The 18,528-nt window shown below is 38.8% G+C and overlaps 1 protein-coding gene across 5 annotated transcripts in view; it reads right to left on the bottom strand.

Moving 5' to 3' along the window:
* USP22 (ubiquitin specific peptidase 22) overlaps positions 1–18,528 on the bottom strand; it is a 111,655-nt gene that overhangs the window by 57,543 nt on the left and 35,584 nt on the right. For all 5 annotated transcript variants that reach the window (XR_012676134.1, XR_012676133.1, XR_012676132.1 and 2 more), the window contains exon 2: positions 11,992–12,124. Coding sequence is in view for 2 of the 5 variants with exons in the window: in XM_075165389.1 (XP_075021490.1) it covers positions 11,992–12,124 (133 nt within the window). In the remaining 3 variants the exon portion in view is untranslated. The remainder of the gene's footprint in view (positions 1–11,991; positions 12,125–18,528) is intronic.

Genomic DNA, 18,528 nt, shown 5'->3' with positions numbered 1-18,528 from the left:
ACAACCTGCTACCCCTCTCCTTTAGTACTGTATACCCTTTTTTCCTCCTCCTCCTCTTTCAAAATCACTTTTTCAATGGTTATGTCAAATTGTTTGTTACTTCTCCTATTATGTAATAAAGCAAACAATTACTTTAAGCAAGATGACGGCCAGTAGACATTATGCAAACTTGTTTACGTGCTTCATAATTTTATTCTTTTATTTTGTCTATTTGGACCACAATCAGCTTGCAGAAGAGGATAAGGACTGCTTGCATTACCTTGTGTAATGTCTGAACACCAGAATTTTCATCCTGGTGCCCGGAGGACTTAATAAATTCCTTTAGCAAAATATCAAGAGGGGATAAGATCTTAGCTGCAATGGAGATCAGGAACAAAACATTATGCCATGGCGGGGGGGGGGGGGGGCGGGGCGGGGATTGCAATTAAGCTACAGAGTATTAGAATTGTATAATATTTACTCCATTATCTATTGCACTACCAGTTTTGCACAGTTTTCAACAAAGAATTGTTAAAAAACCAAAGTATTGGTCTCAAAACACAAAATCAAATATTGTTCTCCATGTATTTTGTAAAAGATCGCGCAAACAGCCCCTCCCCCCCCCCCCAAATATTAGAACAGGGCTGGTAGATTATTAAATAAATAGGACCCTCTGTGAGCCCTAATACTTTCAATCTACCATCAGAATAGGTAGGCATACGTTGTACTCAGAGGATTCCTTACTTTTCTCAGCTTTCTGGATTTCCATGTACGAGGGATGAAGTATAGATGTCAAGATCAAAACCAACAAGAGACTACCTTACACAAACCTCTTGTGCAGAGCAGAACGAATTTCTGGTGTAAAGAATCAGAAAGTTTAACAGAAACACTGGCGGAGTAAAAGCCGTAATTGTCCAGCGCCTGATTAAGGACTCTTGAGAAAATGTCCTCTCTCCAGCATACTTATGTGAACAATACAGTTGTATATATGCCAACACTTCCAATGTCATTAAAAAGACTGCAATAGGTTTTAGACAAATTACCTCAAGCACCAGTGACAAGGCGGCCATACAGGCCTGATTACAGCACAAAGGAAGGGCAGGAGTTTCGCATGAAAGCCAAAACACGGCTGCTCAGTTTCAGGATCCTAGGAAAAGAGTCCACTAGTAAACTTTGTAAGTTAATTGTTTCAAATTAGTATAATTTGAATTTTTCCCTTGAAATGTACTTTAACCTTCTTATTCTGGTCGTCTGGAGGTGAAAAAGAATGTTTTCTTTAGGGCAAAGGGCAAAATACCCACTACTAAGTCACACTGGTGGGCTACCGTGCCCACAGAGGCAGCCTGCGGGGCCGGGCAGGTGCTGGACAGAGGGTCCCCAAGGGAGGAACCAGCGAAAGGACTGTCTTACTGACGGAAATTCTTCCAAAGCTAGCAATTCGTTAGCAATAACTAAAGTTACAACACGCCTAAAGGACAAAGTCCATACAAAACTTTCTCTGTCAAATGACTGGGGAGAGGGGGAAAACAAAATTCCACCTCATTAATAGCAACAGGCTAAAACTTTTTTTTTTTTTTTAAACTAAATTGCTGTGAAGCTCTACCCCAAACTGAAACATCTGACCAGAAAATTCAGTAAAAAAAGTATGAGAATATTTGTGTAACAAATTTCTTCATTTGCATTAGTATTTGGGATCACAAAACTAACAGAAATGGGCCTCAAATTCCTAAAAAGTTTGGGAACTACTAACCAAGAAATGATGCCTAGATGTTTCAGATTAATCCACTGCCAGCTCTGCCATGGTGCCCCAATCGCTCACGATAAACATCCCTTTTACAAGACTCCTCCAGAATGGCTGCTGCTCCTACCTTCCAGTATCTGCTTTCCCTAACACTACTATTACTCCTCTTGGGAGGGGGCGGGGGAGTGAAATCACTCTATTTTAATTCAGTTTTATCTTAATACATGTACAGAATTGATTACACTGGAAAAATAAAATATACATTCAGTAGAAATACACTTTTTTTCTTTGATAGGGAAGAACCAGTAGAAATTTAAACGAATCATTGTGTCATTTTATTAAATTTGATCAATCTAGTTTCCTGTTTCAGGAATTCAGAATACCTATTTGTGGATCACAGGCAAAGTAATTTAAGAATGAAAAGGCCTCTTGGAATGTAATATTTTTCTTGCTTTTATACCTTCTATGCTGACAACAGGCTACCATTATTTTAAAGTCAGATCTCCTCGTACCCCTTCACATACAAAATTCTGAACAGCTGCAACACAAGAGAGAGAAAGTCAAACGATATCTCATTTTTCATTTAAAAATAAAGCATCAGCCTGGAGAAACAATGAGGCATCACAGAAGATCATGCGGAATGACAGCAACTTTATCTGCTGGTGCAAGTGACAGTAAGTTTTGAAAGACAACAGCTCAGGGGTGAAAGTTTAAATTTAGGCAGCAAGAAGTCTTCAAACCCTCCATCTGGGAGCCAAGTGTTTTGTTTAAGCCCGGGTGCTTTACTTTGCCAAATATATCCACTGACGTCCTTGTGAAAGTGTTAAGAGACCAGAGATGATGGGAACATAACAACAATATGTAAAAAATCAGGGAAGCATACTATGTCCAGAGTGTGCGTGTGCGCGTGCATGTCTCATCCAGTTAAGAAACCCTGTATATTCAGTTTTTGAAAAACCCAGGTGAACAGAACTAACTTTGCTCCATTGAAAATGGGATACTTCACCACATTATACGACAGCCTTCCATCAGATACGACATATTTGTGAACCATGTTTTGGTATCATCTTCCTTGGAACACTGGTTGCATTCAAGCACAACAAAACATACAGCAAGACAGAATTCAGGTCACTTTTACCTGTATTAAAATGAATTCCACTGCAAATTTCTGTGACTCAGTCTTGGCCTTTTATCAACCTGAAATCAACACACACTCGCATTCTATGCTATTCACCTATATTTTGTTCAACTTCTGTAACAAAGGAGACTAAATTGATAATTCTTTTAGACAGTATTCTATGTCAACATCCTAGGCTAATTCACACTCCCTAATTTCTCCCATTAAGTGTTAATCATTAAACCAGTTTCAGATAATAGTCTCAAGTCCACAGGAAGTGATTTTCTAAACTTCAGCCAATTCTCCACTTGTTCTTCTACCTGACATATTAGCACAAAACAAGTATCTGATTGCATTTTTCCTGTTTTCCTGGCATCTGGAAACTGCATCACAGATCAGGATTCCTGAACTGATTTAAGGTTTACTGATATAAGTAAGAAAATCTTACTAATCTCAATAAGGGGGGGGGAAGCAGCAAAACACACCAGCAGACTCAGAGGCATCGATCAACTTACATATTTGAGTTTTTGCCAGAAACTGGTAAGCAGACACATTAAAGGCTATTCACACTTTTCCCTTATCCTTTCAGTTTCTATCAAGGCAATCACAGCCTTATCAACTTTCCAAGTCACAAGACAGGTATACTTAGTTTTTATTTATTTACATATATAAATAAAAACAAAAGGTTTAGTCCTACTAAACGGTGATCCAAGCCAGCTTCCACCAAAATCACTGAGAATCGCAGGTACTTACTTGCAGGGCAGGGGGTGGAACCCCAAACTTCCTTTTGTTGCCAAAAATGCAGTGTCAGAAACCCAATCTTTTAATACACATTAAAAATGATAGCCACAGTTAAGCATTATCCTTCCCTCCCACATTCCATATTTAACAGAAATGGTATTTTACTCTCCTAATACTTGAGATAAAACCATTCTATTCTTTAAGTACTTCTTTTTCTTCTTTTAAACCAGCAGCCAACAGGTAAGAAGTGTTTTTGTGGGCTGTGCTCTGAAGTCTCCAAGATGCCTATTGGCCCCATACAGATCTAGAATTTTAATCTTTAAAGGGACTGATCTGCCTGCAATCCAAACATGGCAAGTACCCAATACCATGCTGCAAACTATTCAAATAAAACTAGGAGCCAAATGTACAACCTCTATGCTGTACACTTGCCTCTGTGACGGTTTAGAGTATCATCCTACATCAGCATGCGAATTCATGCCAGAAAAGATGAGATATTCAGATGAAGGAAAAATGTCCTAGTATCCCTGTGGAATCTAGATACCAAAAATGTTTTTAACTGTTAATTTAGAGGATCCAATCTGTCAAAACATTTTATGTTAATTTATTATGAGCAGAATATTAACTTCAGCTCCTTGACCTCATTCAGAAATACATGTATCATACACACACACTACTTATGCATGTGTGCATGCACCCAGTATGCTACAAAGGAGTCTGTAGCATGCCTATACTTAAGCTGCCCCGCACTTCCTATTATAAAAGGTGTTTTGCCTTTTGTCAGTCTTATCCCTGCCCTTCTCTGACCCTACAAACTTCAACAGTTCCCTTGTTTGTAGCAAATCTTTGAAAAGTGAAAAGGATTAAACCCTCCTGGCTAAAGCACCTTTTCTTGATCCCACAAAATATTATTCAGGTTTAAAGGAAAGAAATTGTTTAACACTTCCTACTTAATCTTGCTGTTTTCTTCAGAAATTTGGGGGCAGAATCCCAAAATCACAGCCACCAAGTTTCGTGTTGCTTCATACGACATAATGCAAACTGCTTATACTCATCTGCATATTCTCATTTGATCAACAATGGAGACTTACCTCAAAGCACTATTTTCAATAAAAGCAGTAGTAAGATCCAGAACTGCATAGAAGTTAGTAGTTGGGCCTGAGGCAAAAAGATGCATGCAGAACTGGCAATATGCAGGTAAATATTCAGGAGGTTGGCTTTCTGAGGGCTAAGGTGTGCAGAGAACTCTTCAGGAGTCATTTCAGGTGCTAAGAGGAGCTTTTGTGCCATGGCTTGGAGGAGCTCACAACTACCTGCACTTACCAAAGCAGCTCCTCGCAGAAGACAATTACAATGAACAAATGCCTGCTGTCTTCTTATGAGTTCAGTCTGGCTCATAAAATTTGAGCTAACCTATAGGAGTGCCATGCTGCAATGTGTGTCACATAAGCAAATGAGAATTTGCTTGCAATACTTTGCACCATGCATCCTAGAACAGCAGATATTTTTAATGGCTATGAGAAACATTGGAGGTTCAAAACCATACCCTGTGGCTGACCTGTATATCCAAAACGCTTTTCTCCTTCTCCTCCACTTCCAATCAATGACCCTCTGGTTTACATCGCAAGGATATTTTTATGTTGAAGAACAAAAAGTTTGTACTTTCTATTATCAAATTTCATCTCACTTTTATTACTGTATTCAATGAGGCTATTTAATTCTTATCACAGGATTACCTAACCCTCCTCAGTATAAGCAATACTGCTGAACTTTGTGACCATCATGAATTTCATACACAGATACAATTCCTTCGCGTCAAGTACTAGAAGGCAGCAGTAAATCAGGACTGGTTCTGCTAATAAAGTCCATGCGTCCAACACACTCTGCTTTCAGTTTATTCATCATCAGTCTCCCTTTATCATGCCCCATATACACCACAACTCTTATATTAATCCTTGTCACTTCTACCTCAAGTAATAATTGCCAAGGGGGCAAAATGTCAAATTCTTCACTTGATCTAGACCAATTAGGTCCACTGTATTTCCTTTTTCTAAGAAAGTGAGTTATATTATCAAAAAGACATATTAGTCTGGCACAATCCATCTCTGACAGAACTAAAAAACACTGTATCCTGTTTTCCATTTGCCTTCAGCTCCTTAATAGACATTTTTCAACACCCACACTAAGCAAAACATTAGAACAGAAGTCAAATCAAGAGGCTGGTAAAAGACCCAGATGACCTTTTCTACCCCTTTCTGAGCCTAGATGCAAAAGGAAAAACCAAACTGCTACTCTAGCACTGCAATACACTGCATGGGAAGTGCTTTAGCTACCCCTTCCACACAGGCTGTAATGAAAGTCTTAGCTGTTTACAAAAGAACTCAACTCCACTGCCACCATGCAGAATTAACACTACAGTCAATACCTTCCAGCTCAAATGAAAGTTAAATAACTTCTACTGTCATTCCTTTACATAAGTGTTCTGTTTCTACATATTAAATTTCAACACTCAGGTATGTATTTAAGCAGTAACCAGATTTTTTCCTTTGACTTACGTCAAGTATAGAAACCAGCTTTTTGTCATGTTTCCTCTGAATCAGATGAAAAAAAATTTAGTTATTTGTTTTCTAGGGGAAGTAGAAGCTTTTCGAATGCTACCAAAAAATCCTTACCTTAATCCATGAGCATTATTATTATTACACTCACTCACCCAGTTCCTCTCACTACAAATGTATTCATTGGACTGAACCTTACATCAGCATATACTTAGAAAAAAGTTCCTCAACAAACAGTTTGTGATCCAGTAAATAGTGAATGTACTCTAACAGAACTAATTCTGAAATCAACTGTTTACTAGTCTCCTTAGAAATTGGATGGTACTTCAGTCTTCCAACTGTTCCTCGTTTAGTCTTTCAACCACTGAACTTCAGTCCTGGTATTTCACCTACCTCTATTCTTTGGCTCCAAAACAGGGCCTCAGAGGAGACCAAGACTTCATCCAAAAACTGCATGATGTGCTGTTTCAGAGATACTATTCATGTGTTAAGAGTGCATCTCTAACAGACAGAAGCATAGCATGGAAATGCATGAGTTGGCTCCTTACCAAGCAGTTTAAATAGATCTACACAGAGCTTTGATACCATAAGTGAATTAATCTAACTCAGAATGGTTATCTGCAACAAACTTTCCTAAGTCTCATACCAGTGATTTTTCTTGCAGCTAAGTGAAGTGTGTGTGTATATATAAAAATATAGATAGATAGATATAAAAATAAAAGCATGTGGGGGAACACTCTCAAGCAAGGTTACATAAATACTTCACTCTCAAAATCATCAATTTTGTTTTCTCATATGATATCCCCCCAAAAAAGTTTTACTCATTAAGTAATGGAAACAGAAAATATTCACTCAGAAAGAATACTAAAACTTCATTTGGTGTCTGCCTAGGATTTTTCAGTCCCAACCAGGAAACTAATAAAAGAATCACTGCTACGGTTTCGAAATGAACTTTCTTCTACAGCACCAATGTCTTTTCTCTTTTAGAGCTACTGTTCAGTCTCTTCCTGTTTCTGCTACTCTGGGACTAAGTTACTATATATTTTCCTTCACTGAGCAACGGCAGAAGAGATAAGGAAGGGACCATCAGTTTTTACAAGGACAGAAACCCCCAGCAGATTCCCCAGGTGCTGGAACCTGATTTGGAAAGATTATACAGGAAGATGACCAAGTATGCTGATGGCACGCATTCATTTAGAATAATCAAAATCTGAAGCTTGCAAAAAGCTCCAGAAGGATTTCAAGATACTTCGCAAATAGGCAATACCACCAAAAGTGAAACTCTAATCACTACCAATAAGGTAGCAGACGAGTAACAATTACCACTCAGGAGAGAAGTTTTGGAGTCACCGAGGATAACCAAGTAACATCAGCTCAGTGTTGAACAGCATACTAAGAAACACAAAATAAAAGTCATGGGAAGTATTAACTAAGAATACAAGTCATTAGTACAGTAAATTGTATTAATCCAAAGAGTTGTCACCACAGATGGACACATTAGAACTAAAAAAAAAAAGTATGATGAGGACATTGAGAATCATACAACAGTTTCAATAAGAAAAGCTAAAAATAGTTCAGGATCCTACAGGTTGGGAAAAGGAAACATCTGACAATATCAAAAAGATCAAGAATCCCAGAAGAGATTGGCAAGGACTTTTTACTCACCATTTCTCAGTTCCTCACAAAAGAAATAAAGAGCAAAGTTACAAGATCCATTATAAAGCAAACCAGAAAGACGTGCATTTTTCATATGGCTTAGAAAAACCGTGGAACTCGTTGCCTTTGCATGTTGTGGGTGCCAGCAAGCAACCAGGCTTTAACACGGGACAGGCTACTGGCAGCTACTGGAACATAAGCACCTAGAAGCAGTCTCCTGTTCAGAAAGTTTTTGAAGAGGTGAGTAGTACAAAAAGGAAGAGTACAACAAGGGAAAAAATGCTTAATTACTATACTGCTGCCTATTCTCTAAGCTACCTCTGTTGACCACTACCAGGCAGAAGGCTGGATATTTATGATACAGCTTCAGCCAGTACAACCACTTCAGAAAAGCAAAACATGTTTTATGAAATGGGGTGAAGAAGAAAAAAGGAAAAATCAAGGATTCTGTATTATTAAAATTGCAACAGCAGAAAGTATTTCCTGAAGTAACAACGTCCACAGACTTAAGATACCACTTTGTTTAGGCTGCTGGATTTCAGATCTGTAGCATCTATAATCAGATGTCTATTACAGTGACTTTGACTAAGTACCTTACAATTCTCAAGGAGGGTATGGACAGAGAGCCCTGCCTTATCTGCTCCTGACAACTCCTTCGCATACTACATAATTTGACACAGATCACCTCTGAGCAGTCCTAGGACATACCCATAGGTGTTTATAACTGACATGATTTTCATGGATTGGAGGGGGGGGGGGGGGTGAGGGATGCCTACACAGTAAGAAAACAGCACTGAAACAGAATAGGAAAAGGCTAGTTTGAATTGTCCCAAGTCTTCAAAGTCCTGGAAAGGTCAGTCATATCTACCTCTTTCTAAAGGTTTTCACACCTGTATAAATATTTTACATTGCATTAAAGATTCCCAACCCCGTGGAAATATCAGCCTACCATGGTGATCAACTAACAGAGGCTGTGCAATGCAGAGAGTAAAAAAAGAAGCTCATATAGCTGGATCTTACTTCCCCTACCCGTCACCCACATCCACAACTCAAGGAATATATTAAAATAAGTACAGTATTATTAATATACACTGAGTAGGCAAGCAGATGCAAGAGCACAAGTATCACTATAAGGTCAGAGTGTGAGTGTCTAATTTATATTGCTCAGGGAAGCAGAGATAACAAGGGATGTATTTTAAGAACACTCTGGACTATGATCCTGAAACCTCCTGAAACATATAGCAGTTAGCTGCAAAAACATCGCTTCCAGTGCTCAGACAGCTGTTACAGCTGAAATCTATGATATTTCTTAGAACTGTGATTAAGTGTGCAGTTCCTGCTAGTCTCCATGGAGACTGATGTTGGCTCAGCAAAAAGTCACCAAATGTTTTAAAATAATTGCTGTTCGTTTTGAAATTTCAAAGCACTTAACTCGTTTTTGCCTGTCAGATGTTATTTCCCCAACGAAAATTGCAGCAGCGAAAGCAACTAAAAGCACCAGCAAAACTACAAAAATATTTTTACAGCTCATTTCACATGCAGCTGGAAATTAAACACCAAAACATACATTAAAAAAGAAAAAAGGAATCTCCAAAACTAGAAATCAAGCAGTCAGTTGTACAATCTTCACATTATATGTATTTGTGCACTGAGTACATTACATTTAACTGCAAAAGAATACTCTTTGGGATGATACAATACTGTATTCTGTATCTTGGCTTGTATAATCAACTCTTGCCCTTTTTATCTAAAGGCTATTCCTTTCGGCAAGTACCTTATCTGACACGCTCTTAATTGTCTAGTACCATGACAATAACTACAACAATCTTAAAGCAAGAGTGCATCTTCAAAGCTCCTCCCTCCATCCAGTTTTATTTTTCCTTTAAGGAAGCGGAAGATATTTCACTACAGCAGACACCAGCAAATTCTACCTTGCACAAAAAATAACTTAAAGAATTCAGGCTTCCCAAAGACGTAGATAAAACAGCAGCTCACAACATGTGCAATTATAAAGCTCTTTTGAAAGGTTCTCTGTACATATGGTAAGTTAATGGTAAAAATATTACAGTGTTTACAGATAAACAGGCAAATACTGTCTACAGTCTCAATTTAGCACTGTATTTTTTTAAACCTTAAACCTGACCATAAACTTATATTGGCACAAAAGGTTTTTTCATACATATATACACTTCACCAGAAATCCTTAGACAGAGTTTACCTAGAGTAATTTGTACTTCTGCGTTGGTAAAGAGTCCCAAATAATTTCACCTAATGCATTGACTTCAAGAACTCTGAGATTACACCCTGCAAAGAGCAATAAAAAATTGTCATATGGGGTTGTTTCTTTTTTCAATTTTCAAAGAACGGTTGAGGTTGACTGGGACCTCTGGAGGTCTCCTTGTCCAACCCTCCTGCTCAAGCAGGGCCATCTAGAGCAGGTTGCCCAGGACCACGTCCAGGCAGCTTTTGAATATCCCCAAGGATAGACACTCCACAGCCTCTCAGGGCAACCTGTTCCAGTTCTTGGTCACCCTCACAGGAAAAATGTGTTCCCTGATGATCAGACAGAACCTCCTGTGTTTCATTTTGTGCTCACTGCCTCTTGTACAGTCACTGGACACCACTGAAAAGAGCCTGGCTCTACTTTTTTTAACCGTCCTTTCAGATACTTGTACACACTGATGAGATCCCCCTGAGCCATCTCTCCTGCAAGCTAAACAGTCGCAGTGCCCTCAGCCTTTCCTCAAAAGAGGTGTTCCAGTACCTCCCCATCTTGGTGGCTCTTTGCTAGACTCTCTCCAGTAGCTCCAATCTCTCTCTTATTAGGTAGCCCAGAACTGGACGCAGGATTCCAGATGTGGCCTTATCAGCGCTTACGAGTTTCAGATGTCTTCTCATACTAGTACACTTCATTTTTTTTCTCCTGAACTTATCATTTAAAGTACAGCTATCTGTGCTTCAGTTTATACTGAATATTGCTGCCTACCTTGACATCGAGAATTATGATCACGTCAATCTCAAAGGCTAGCAACTTCATAAACATTATGGCTATTCAGTACTATTTTCCAGTATTCTATTTTTCCAAGGCATTTACAAACTTAAACTCCATCACTATGGAGGAAGCAACTATAGTGATTTGCTGTTTTAAATAATCTTTTCCATAAATAGTAAACTTACACACCAGTTTTTTAAGCACAGGAGTACACAGCACTGTTGGCCTTCTGAAGCATCTTTGTCTTCATGGAAAATAAAGACAGTTTGTTCCATAAGCACTTAGGGTAAATTAAATGAAAATGGTGGCCATACTGGTCAAGAGAAAATTTATTCCATGAAATAATGCCTTTTTTCCTGTTTTGTATCATTCCACCAAGAATGTATTTTCATTTGAAGAAAAATTGTGTTTTACACCAAGCAAAATTGTATACATCCATTTTGACACAACCAGAATTTTAATATAAAATAATCAGGATTTTGCATTATAATTCTAAAATGTTCTAAACTGTAAGCAATAGGTAATTTAAAACAAAACCGAATGCTTTTGGCTTTGAACATTATGTAGCACCAAAGCTGACAGAATAGAAGAACTTCTTGGCATTTTACCAATGTTTTTGAGGCACTTGAGGGAAAGGTACTCCGTATTAGTTAAACTGTCTTCTTATTACTTAGGTTATTGATCCCACTGGAAACAAGAAGCCAAGACAGAAAAAAAAAAAAACCCAAAACTTTAAAAGTTTAAATAATTCTGATTGTCACTTGAGTAGTCTTTATTGTAATAGGAATGATGTTTTTTTCCTTAACAAGAACAAAAAAAGTGAACATGATCGCCTGAAAAAAGTTAACTGAATAAATGCCTTAGTTCAAGGCACTAAACCCACCATTTTTCACACTTAGGAAAAAAAAAAATCTGTCTACACACATTTTTATTATTTTTCCCTATATATGACATTAGTTCATAAATACTAAGATACTAAACAGTAATAATTCAAATTTTAAGTTGTGAACAAAAACTTATCGGTGATGCAGTGGAAGCTTAAGCACCAAGTTTAAAATAATGCCACTAAACTAACCCAAAATACAAATAAAATTGATCTTCCCATCTAATGAGGTAGCTACAAGAAAATGTCAGCTTACTGGCCTGGAATTGACAGGGATAATACAGCGAGTTAAAAAGCACCAGTGAGTATATCAGGATGACAGCTTACCTAAATTGTGTCGCTTTGTCTTTGCGTGCTCGTGAATATGTTTCTTTGTAAAACAGCCAAAGAAGACACAGTAGAGGCAAGAGTGGAGTCTGTTCAGGTGGGCACCACACATATGACAAATGCACGACTTTGCCTGAAATAGAGAAACACAGAATATGAGTGACAGAAACATATCTCCAAATCCAGCTAAGCGGGCGTAGATGTAACTGCTAGCTTTCCCTTTTACTCGGTGCCTGCAACTCGGTGTTGCAGACCATCAGGGGAAACAGGAGTTCTGCCCTCATGTGACAAAAACACCAATTAGACGTATTAACGGAGAAAACTCTTCCATTCGTCCAATACATTTCCAAATCTTGATAGAGAACAGGTGTCATCTAAGAGCAGACGATAGTCAACGCATTTACAACGCTCAGCCTGCGGTTTAGTGAACGTTTCAAGCCAGGGTAAGAAGGTACTGCTGCCAGAATACCCAGTCCTACCACTCCCTCACTCCACCTGTGCGTTTCTATTCCAATACCAACCAGGTACCAGCAGAACGACCTACGCAGCCATCGCAGCCACATGCTCAATCTGGGAGATGGATGTGTTTGAAATGAGCCTGCCGCTCCCCCCCAGATTAACCTGTGTCAGTTCCTCCATCCAGCCCTCTATGAGCCACGCAAACATTCATTGCTGGTGCAAAACCTTTGGGCACTATGGCTAGCGCAGCACGGGCTTAACATTTACAGCAGCACAGATGCTGATTACCAGGGGAGTAAGGTCTCGATGCACCTGTTCTTGCTCAGTTCTTCAGAATCGCCCCCCACGCGCAGTCCCTACCTTGAAGCAATGGGCTTTGCTGCTCAACAGCCCTTTGCTAAGCTGGTTCAGCTTGCTAACCTGGAAGTTGAAGCTAGACTAAAACTAATCTTTGTCAAGTTAGTAAATTTGGGGGGATGGGAGGAGATGGAGTAGACAGAGATGAACATCAGAGCTCAGAGGAAGCAGATGCCCAGCAGAGAGGTAAAAGGGGTGAAGAGGCAGGAGTTTTGGGTGATGGGACCACAGCAAGAACTCTGCTGTTACACAGCACCAAGTTCCTCGATCCACTCAAAAGCTGTAATATAACTTGAACATTAAAATGTTTGTGGGTATATGGCATTTCATTTCTCTGCTGGGAGATTCTGCCAGACTCATTCATTAGACTTCTTTATACCAGCCCACGAAATAGTGGTGCAACATCAAATCCATACCAGTCAGAGTTACAGAAGTCACTTTTGCCACTCTCAGACTGGCTTTGAATCAAGTTTGGAAAGCGATGTGCTGACTATTCCCCAGAGCGACCCGGAACGGGGAGGTATGTGATGAAAGTTACCATGATTCATGGGAAATTAATAAGCATGTAAGCCTAACGTGATGGTTTGCATCCCTATAACAATACATTTTAACAAGTAGGCCTGGAGAAAAAAAAAAAGGGCAATTAGAAGTTTAAGTAGACCTTTTGACTCTCAATCATATTTGAAGCACTCTTTAAGTCAACAACACCCAAAACCTTCTATTAGCATTAAACTCAGGTACTTCAACATACCTTTTGAAAAACTACTGTCTAGTAAGAGACTCTTAAGAGAGTTTGAGGGATAAGTCTTTTGCTCAACAACACCGAAAACAATTCAGGTCCAATACCATCTGATTGGAAGATACAGACAGGAGAAATTCCTCACAGTAAATTCACTTTTCATCTCGGACAACAGCAACTGCATTCAGACATATGTTTAAGAGTAAGTGAACTTCTGTAACAGCTCAAAGCTACAGAGATCACTTACAGAGGTACGCCTTATTTTACAGACTAATCTGAAAATACTGTTCCTTTGCTTGTCAATATAGAAGCACCTTTTTTTCTTCATATTAAAAAATAAGAATCAGAATTACTAAAATACTAAGCTATCATCTAACCCAAGCAGTGCATTTCATCAAAAATAACCCCTGAAGTTCTTCAGTAATATTTGCCCAGTCTGCCACAATTTAAAATCAGTGCTGAGTAAATGATGCATGATCCTGTTCTCTAGTCTAGCATTTTTCTTTCAGAATACTTATGGCTGTTTAAAAAAAAAAAAAAAAAATCAACCAAGAAGCTTGCAATATGCCGCACAGTGTAATTTATTTTCAAGCTTCTACAAATTAAGACTTAAATCCTGAATCTCACATGTTGTGTATTCAAAGTTCTCCTAAGTTCTGTTAGATGAAAATAGATCAATTGAATCAAAATCCACACACCTACAGAAAGAAATATTTTAAAGAAAGACCAAAAAAATTCACCACCACCAGCACAATTTCCATCTTTAGAAAAATACTGCAGAACTGTCAAACTGTTGCCTAACGGTCGCTCTTTGGCTGCAAAAGCTAAATAGGATCAGCCTATCTGTTAAGATTGCTGCTATGACAACAACTCTAGCAACTAGCTATTTTACTTAGCCAGCTAAAAATAAATCTTTTAGCATTAGATGTATTGTAAACAGATGACATAACAAGCATGTAAAATGCAATCATTTTAGGCTAAAAGGCAGAAAATTCATACCCTAACAGTTTTTATTTCAATGAAAATTAAGAGAAATCGAAGAATGTAAAAAAAAAAATTAGCAGTAAGTTAAAAGAGACGTTAAATCACTTATTTAAAGGAAGCTATTTATCCATATCCTCTATTTGTTCAGTATAGCACAAGATGGTTTTTCTAAAATTGTAAGAAAACAAGGTTAAAAGACAACGGAGTGAAAAAAGAAATCAATATCAAAAAACATAGTGGCTATTCTTAACTAGATTAGCTCTCTCCTTTTCATCTGTCTGTGCTTTTAAACAATTTGCTAAGTTAAAACAAAGCTGCCACCCTCCCACCCCACCCCAAATAATCAAATTACTTTGTTTCATAATATTCCCACCCCTGCTCACATCTCTTGAGGCTACAGTCTAAGATGAAACAGAATACTGCAAGTGAGTAATCAAAATCAGTCAGATCCATAAAGTCACAAGCTTGCTTTAAAACACGACTCAACTTTTTTAAAAAGCAAGTCAGGTCTTGCTTACGGTCCAGACACTTTAGGGAAGTGAACCAGCATTTTGGCTGCAGAATCAACCTGTCACTTCTCCTCTTCTCTGGTACGTCCTCCTACATACAAGAACACCCCTTCCTTATCCCAAGACATAAATGTAGAGTCTTCCCCTTCCTCCATACCCTCTCCCATTATTATTCTGCTCCCCCCATCATTTTATTCTGTTCCCTACTTGCTTCTCTCCTTTATTCTCCTCACCCTCAAGTACTCCACTCTCCATCTTTAACCCTATTCTCTCTCCCCACACACTCAGTCCCTCATCTTATGTCCCCAGCCAGCCTTCCTTCAATCCATACTGAATCTCAGTTTGTCTATCCCCTTTAATTTTGCTTTGATATTCTAACAAACTGCACACAGAAACCAGAAGAGGCCCTAAGCGTTTTCTTTCTGGAAGATTATAATCCTTTTTTTAAATAATAGAAAACTGGAAAGAATAGTCCTGCACAATATAAACCGTGTATGTACACATACACAGTAACTGACAACATTTCTGAAGAAGCTGCAGGAGTGAGCAACATTAGATATCCCAACTCCCCCTTCCGTGTTTTTTCCTCTACTAATCTCCTTTATTGCTACTAAGACAGTGGTAACTCACACGTCCAGACCCCCAGCAATGGTTCTGTACCTTCCTGGAAGGAGGATTAAACAGCCTAGCAAGTGAGGGTATAAAGTCTAGTGCACGATAGACAAAAGGGACCTGGTTGTAATGACCTGTAACACAGGTCAAGAGTCTCATCTCTACAAGGCTACCTGCTCTTGATTATTCTTAATAGCTATGATAAGAAGTGAGTTAAAAAGAAAGCAGCAGGCATCAGTAGGTCAAATAAACTAGACTGCTGACACTTCAAGTCTTCCCAAATTGTCAGAATAGCTTATTATTAGCATACCATCCTACCATCAAAACAGTGGTGGAGAAAATTAATGCATCCAGCTGATGGTTTTTTGCCCTAGCAGTTCTCTGTCCAACAGTTCCCGTTCCTGCTCTCCTCTTCTGGCCCAGCTCAGGCTCCACCTAAAGCAAGAAGGTCACGCTAGGCACGTAGCGTCAGTTGTTCCAAAAACCTACAAACCTGTTTCAACTTCATATAATATTGGCCCCTCAAATCAATGAATGGCAGTTTTGAGTGGCAATACACTATCCCTGTAAAGCAAACTGCAGAAAAAGCAAGAGGCATACAACAGACCTTAGCTACTGCAGACCAGCCTTCCATATTTCCAGCTATTTCAGAAGTAGCTTTAGAAGCTCAATTTTTACTTAACTGTACATGAGAAAACATCTTTTTAAAGAAGTTTTCCATTAGGGTACTTAAGGAGTCTTGCCTCTTATGCTCACACTAAATATATCAAAGCACTTTCAGAATAGAGCTGTTTTCAGTTACAAGCTTGTAAGCCAAAGACCTCCTACCTTTCTACAGTCTGCAAACCATATTCACCACAAAGATTCACGGGAAAAGATGAACTAGGTAACACTAACAAGACAGTGGGAGTCTTGGGAGGTTAAAAGATCTTAAACACTGTACACGTTCACAAGCAATTCAAAGAAGCAGATTCTTAAGGTACTCTTAAAGCAAATACATGAGCTATGGACCCCTGCAAGTGTTTAATCGTGTACAAATCCTTAGCATTAGGAAAGTTAAAATTTGCCAATACGAATCTTCCATTTCCCCACCTTTTAAAGTAAGTTTTTGCGTAAAACAGACATAACATTTAGACACATCAGAAACAGAGGGAAAGCATTTAGTTTTCTAATACGTTATCATCATTACTGAAAGTCTTTGGAAGGGTACGCTTCACTTTGCAGCCCAAAACCAAGTCTAATTCTTCAGGAAGACCTTTAATCTCAGTCTACACTTATTAAGGTGTTTGTTGTGCAGCTCTAAATATGCCTACCTACAGAATACAGGTGTATGTGGGAAATTCTCCCTCCATGCATAAGTTTGTTACCATAATCTGCTTTGTTCCCAAGGAGAAGCATTTGTGCTTCAGAAGCGGTACTTCAGCTCAGACAAACTATTTCTTACAAGGTAGTACTTAAGTGGACTTGAAAGAAGGTGAAGTCCAGGCACATGGAGACACTGAGGAGTCCCACTCGTGGCTGTTGAATTTTGAAGTAAGATTTCTGTGAGAAATTGAGAAACCTGTTCCAAAGTTAACCTTGGTACAACCACCACAGCAGTTATTTAGGCAGGAGAAGCTGCCAGCCCTAAAGTCAAGAGGCAAAAATTTAGCAATGCTATGGGATATCTGGAAGCAGAGTATCTGTAATTCTCATTACTTTCTCTCCTGTTACGATTTTATGTTTCTGTGTTTAAACTTGCTTTGAGTTAAAACTAGATATTATGAGATAAACAAATACATCCTTTCAAGTCCCATCCCCTTTTCCCAGTGATGTTTCCACACGCTGGTGGGAGAGGCGAGGAGAAAGCAATAAATGAGTGTCTGCTTGCCCAGAGTCTTAGGAACTGTCACAGCTCCCGCAATAAAACTCTGCTTTCCTGAATCCTTAATCCCTTACAGACACATGGATAAAAGCGAAGAGCCAGATTTAAACTTTGCAGTGTTCATTAGTTTAACAGCAGAACAAAGGAAAGGAAAAAACCCCAAACAAACCCAAAACAGAAAAGTCAGAAACTTTCAACTGAAACTTTTCAGATATGAAGTGCAAATGCCCTCACTGGGCCACAGATCAAGACATTTAATGGAAATTTAAACACTTCCTCGCATATTCAGAGTTTCTGGTCTCAATATGCACGTTTCAGGTACAGTCAATCCTCTTTGTCAAATTTTGCCTTTCCTATTCACCTTGCCACGTCTAGACCACAGCCTAGGCACAGACTTTTATTTTTATTCTTATCCATCTGTGTTGCAAACAATACTTGTCCAAATGTAACGTAGACACAGCAGCGCAGGTTGAGTGACGAACAGCATGCTTCCCTTGGCCTATTTTTTGAAAGAAAAAAACGACAGATAATTACAAAAGGTCATATAACCGACCACTGCTTCTTTCTTTGCTGAAGATGGAGACCCTACGGCTATTCCAACAGCAGCATTTCTTCTGCCTTGTGGGAGGAGAAAGCCAATATTAAACCACAGCTGACAAGATTTATTACTCTCGAGTACCCTTTGCACCTCAAGAGTAACAAATTTAGGTCAAATCTGCCTTACGACATTTCTATCACTTCTTAGTCTACACTTACTTCAAGATTCACTGTACTGCTTTCCTAAGGCAGGCATGCCACAGACCCATCATCCATTAGTAGAGTGGCTGGGATGTTTCATAAATTTAAATACTTAAAACTTCAAAGCCATGTTCTTAGGTTTCACGAAACAAAAAGAGGGACTTGATTCTACAGTTCTGCATGGTATGGCATATAAATCACTCCTCCACATGCTGATAGGATGATTCAGAGTTACTCTGAGTCAGCGCACATTTCTGACACATCAGCTTCAAAAA

Source organism: Calonectris borealis, chromosome 16, assembly GCF_964195595.1.
Source record: "Calonectris borealis chromosome 16, bCalBor7.hap1.2, whole genome shotgun sequence".
In the NCBI taxonomy this organism is placed as follows: domain Eukaryota; kingdom Metazoa; phylum Chordata; class Aves; order Procellariiformes; family Procellariidae; genus Calonectris; species Calonectris borealis.
This window is presented reverse-complemented; position numbering and strand designations above follow the sequence as displayed.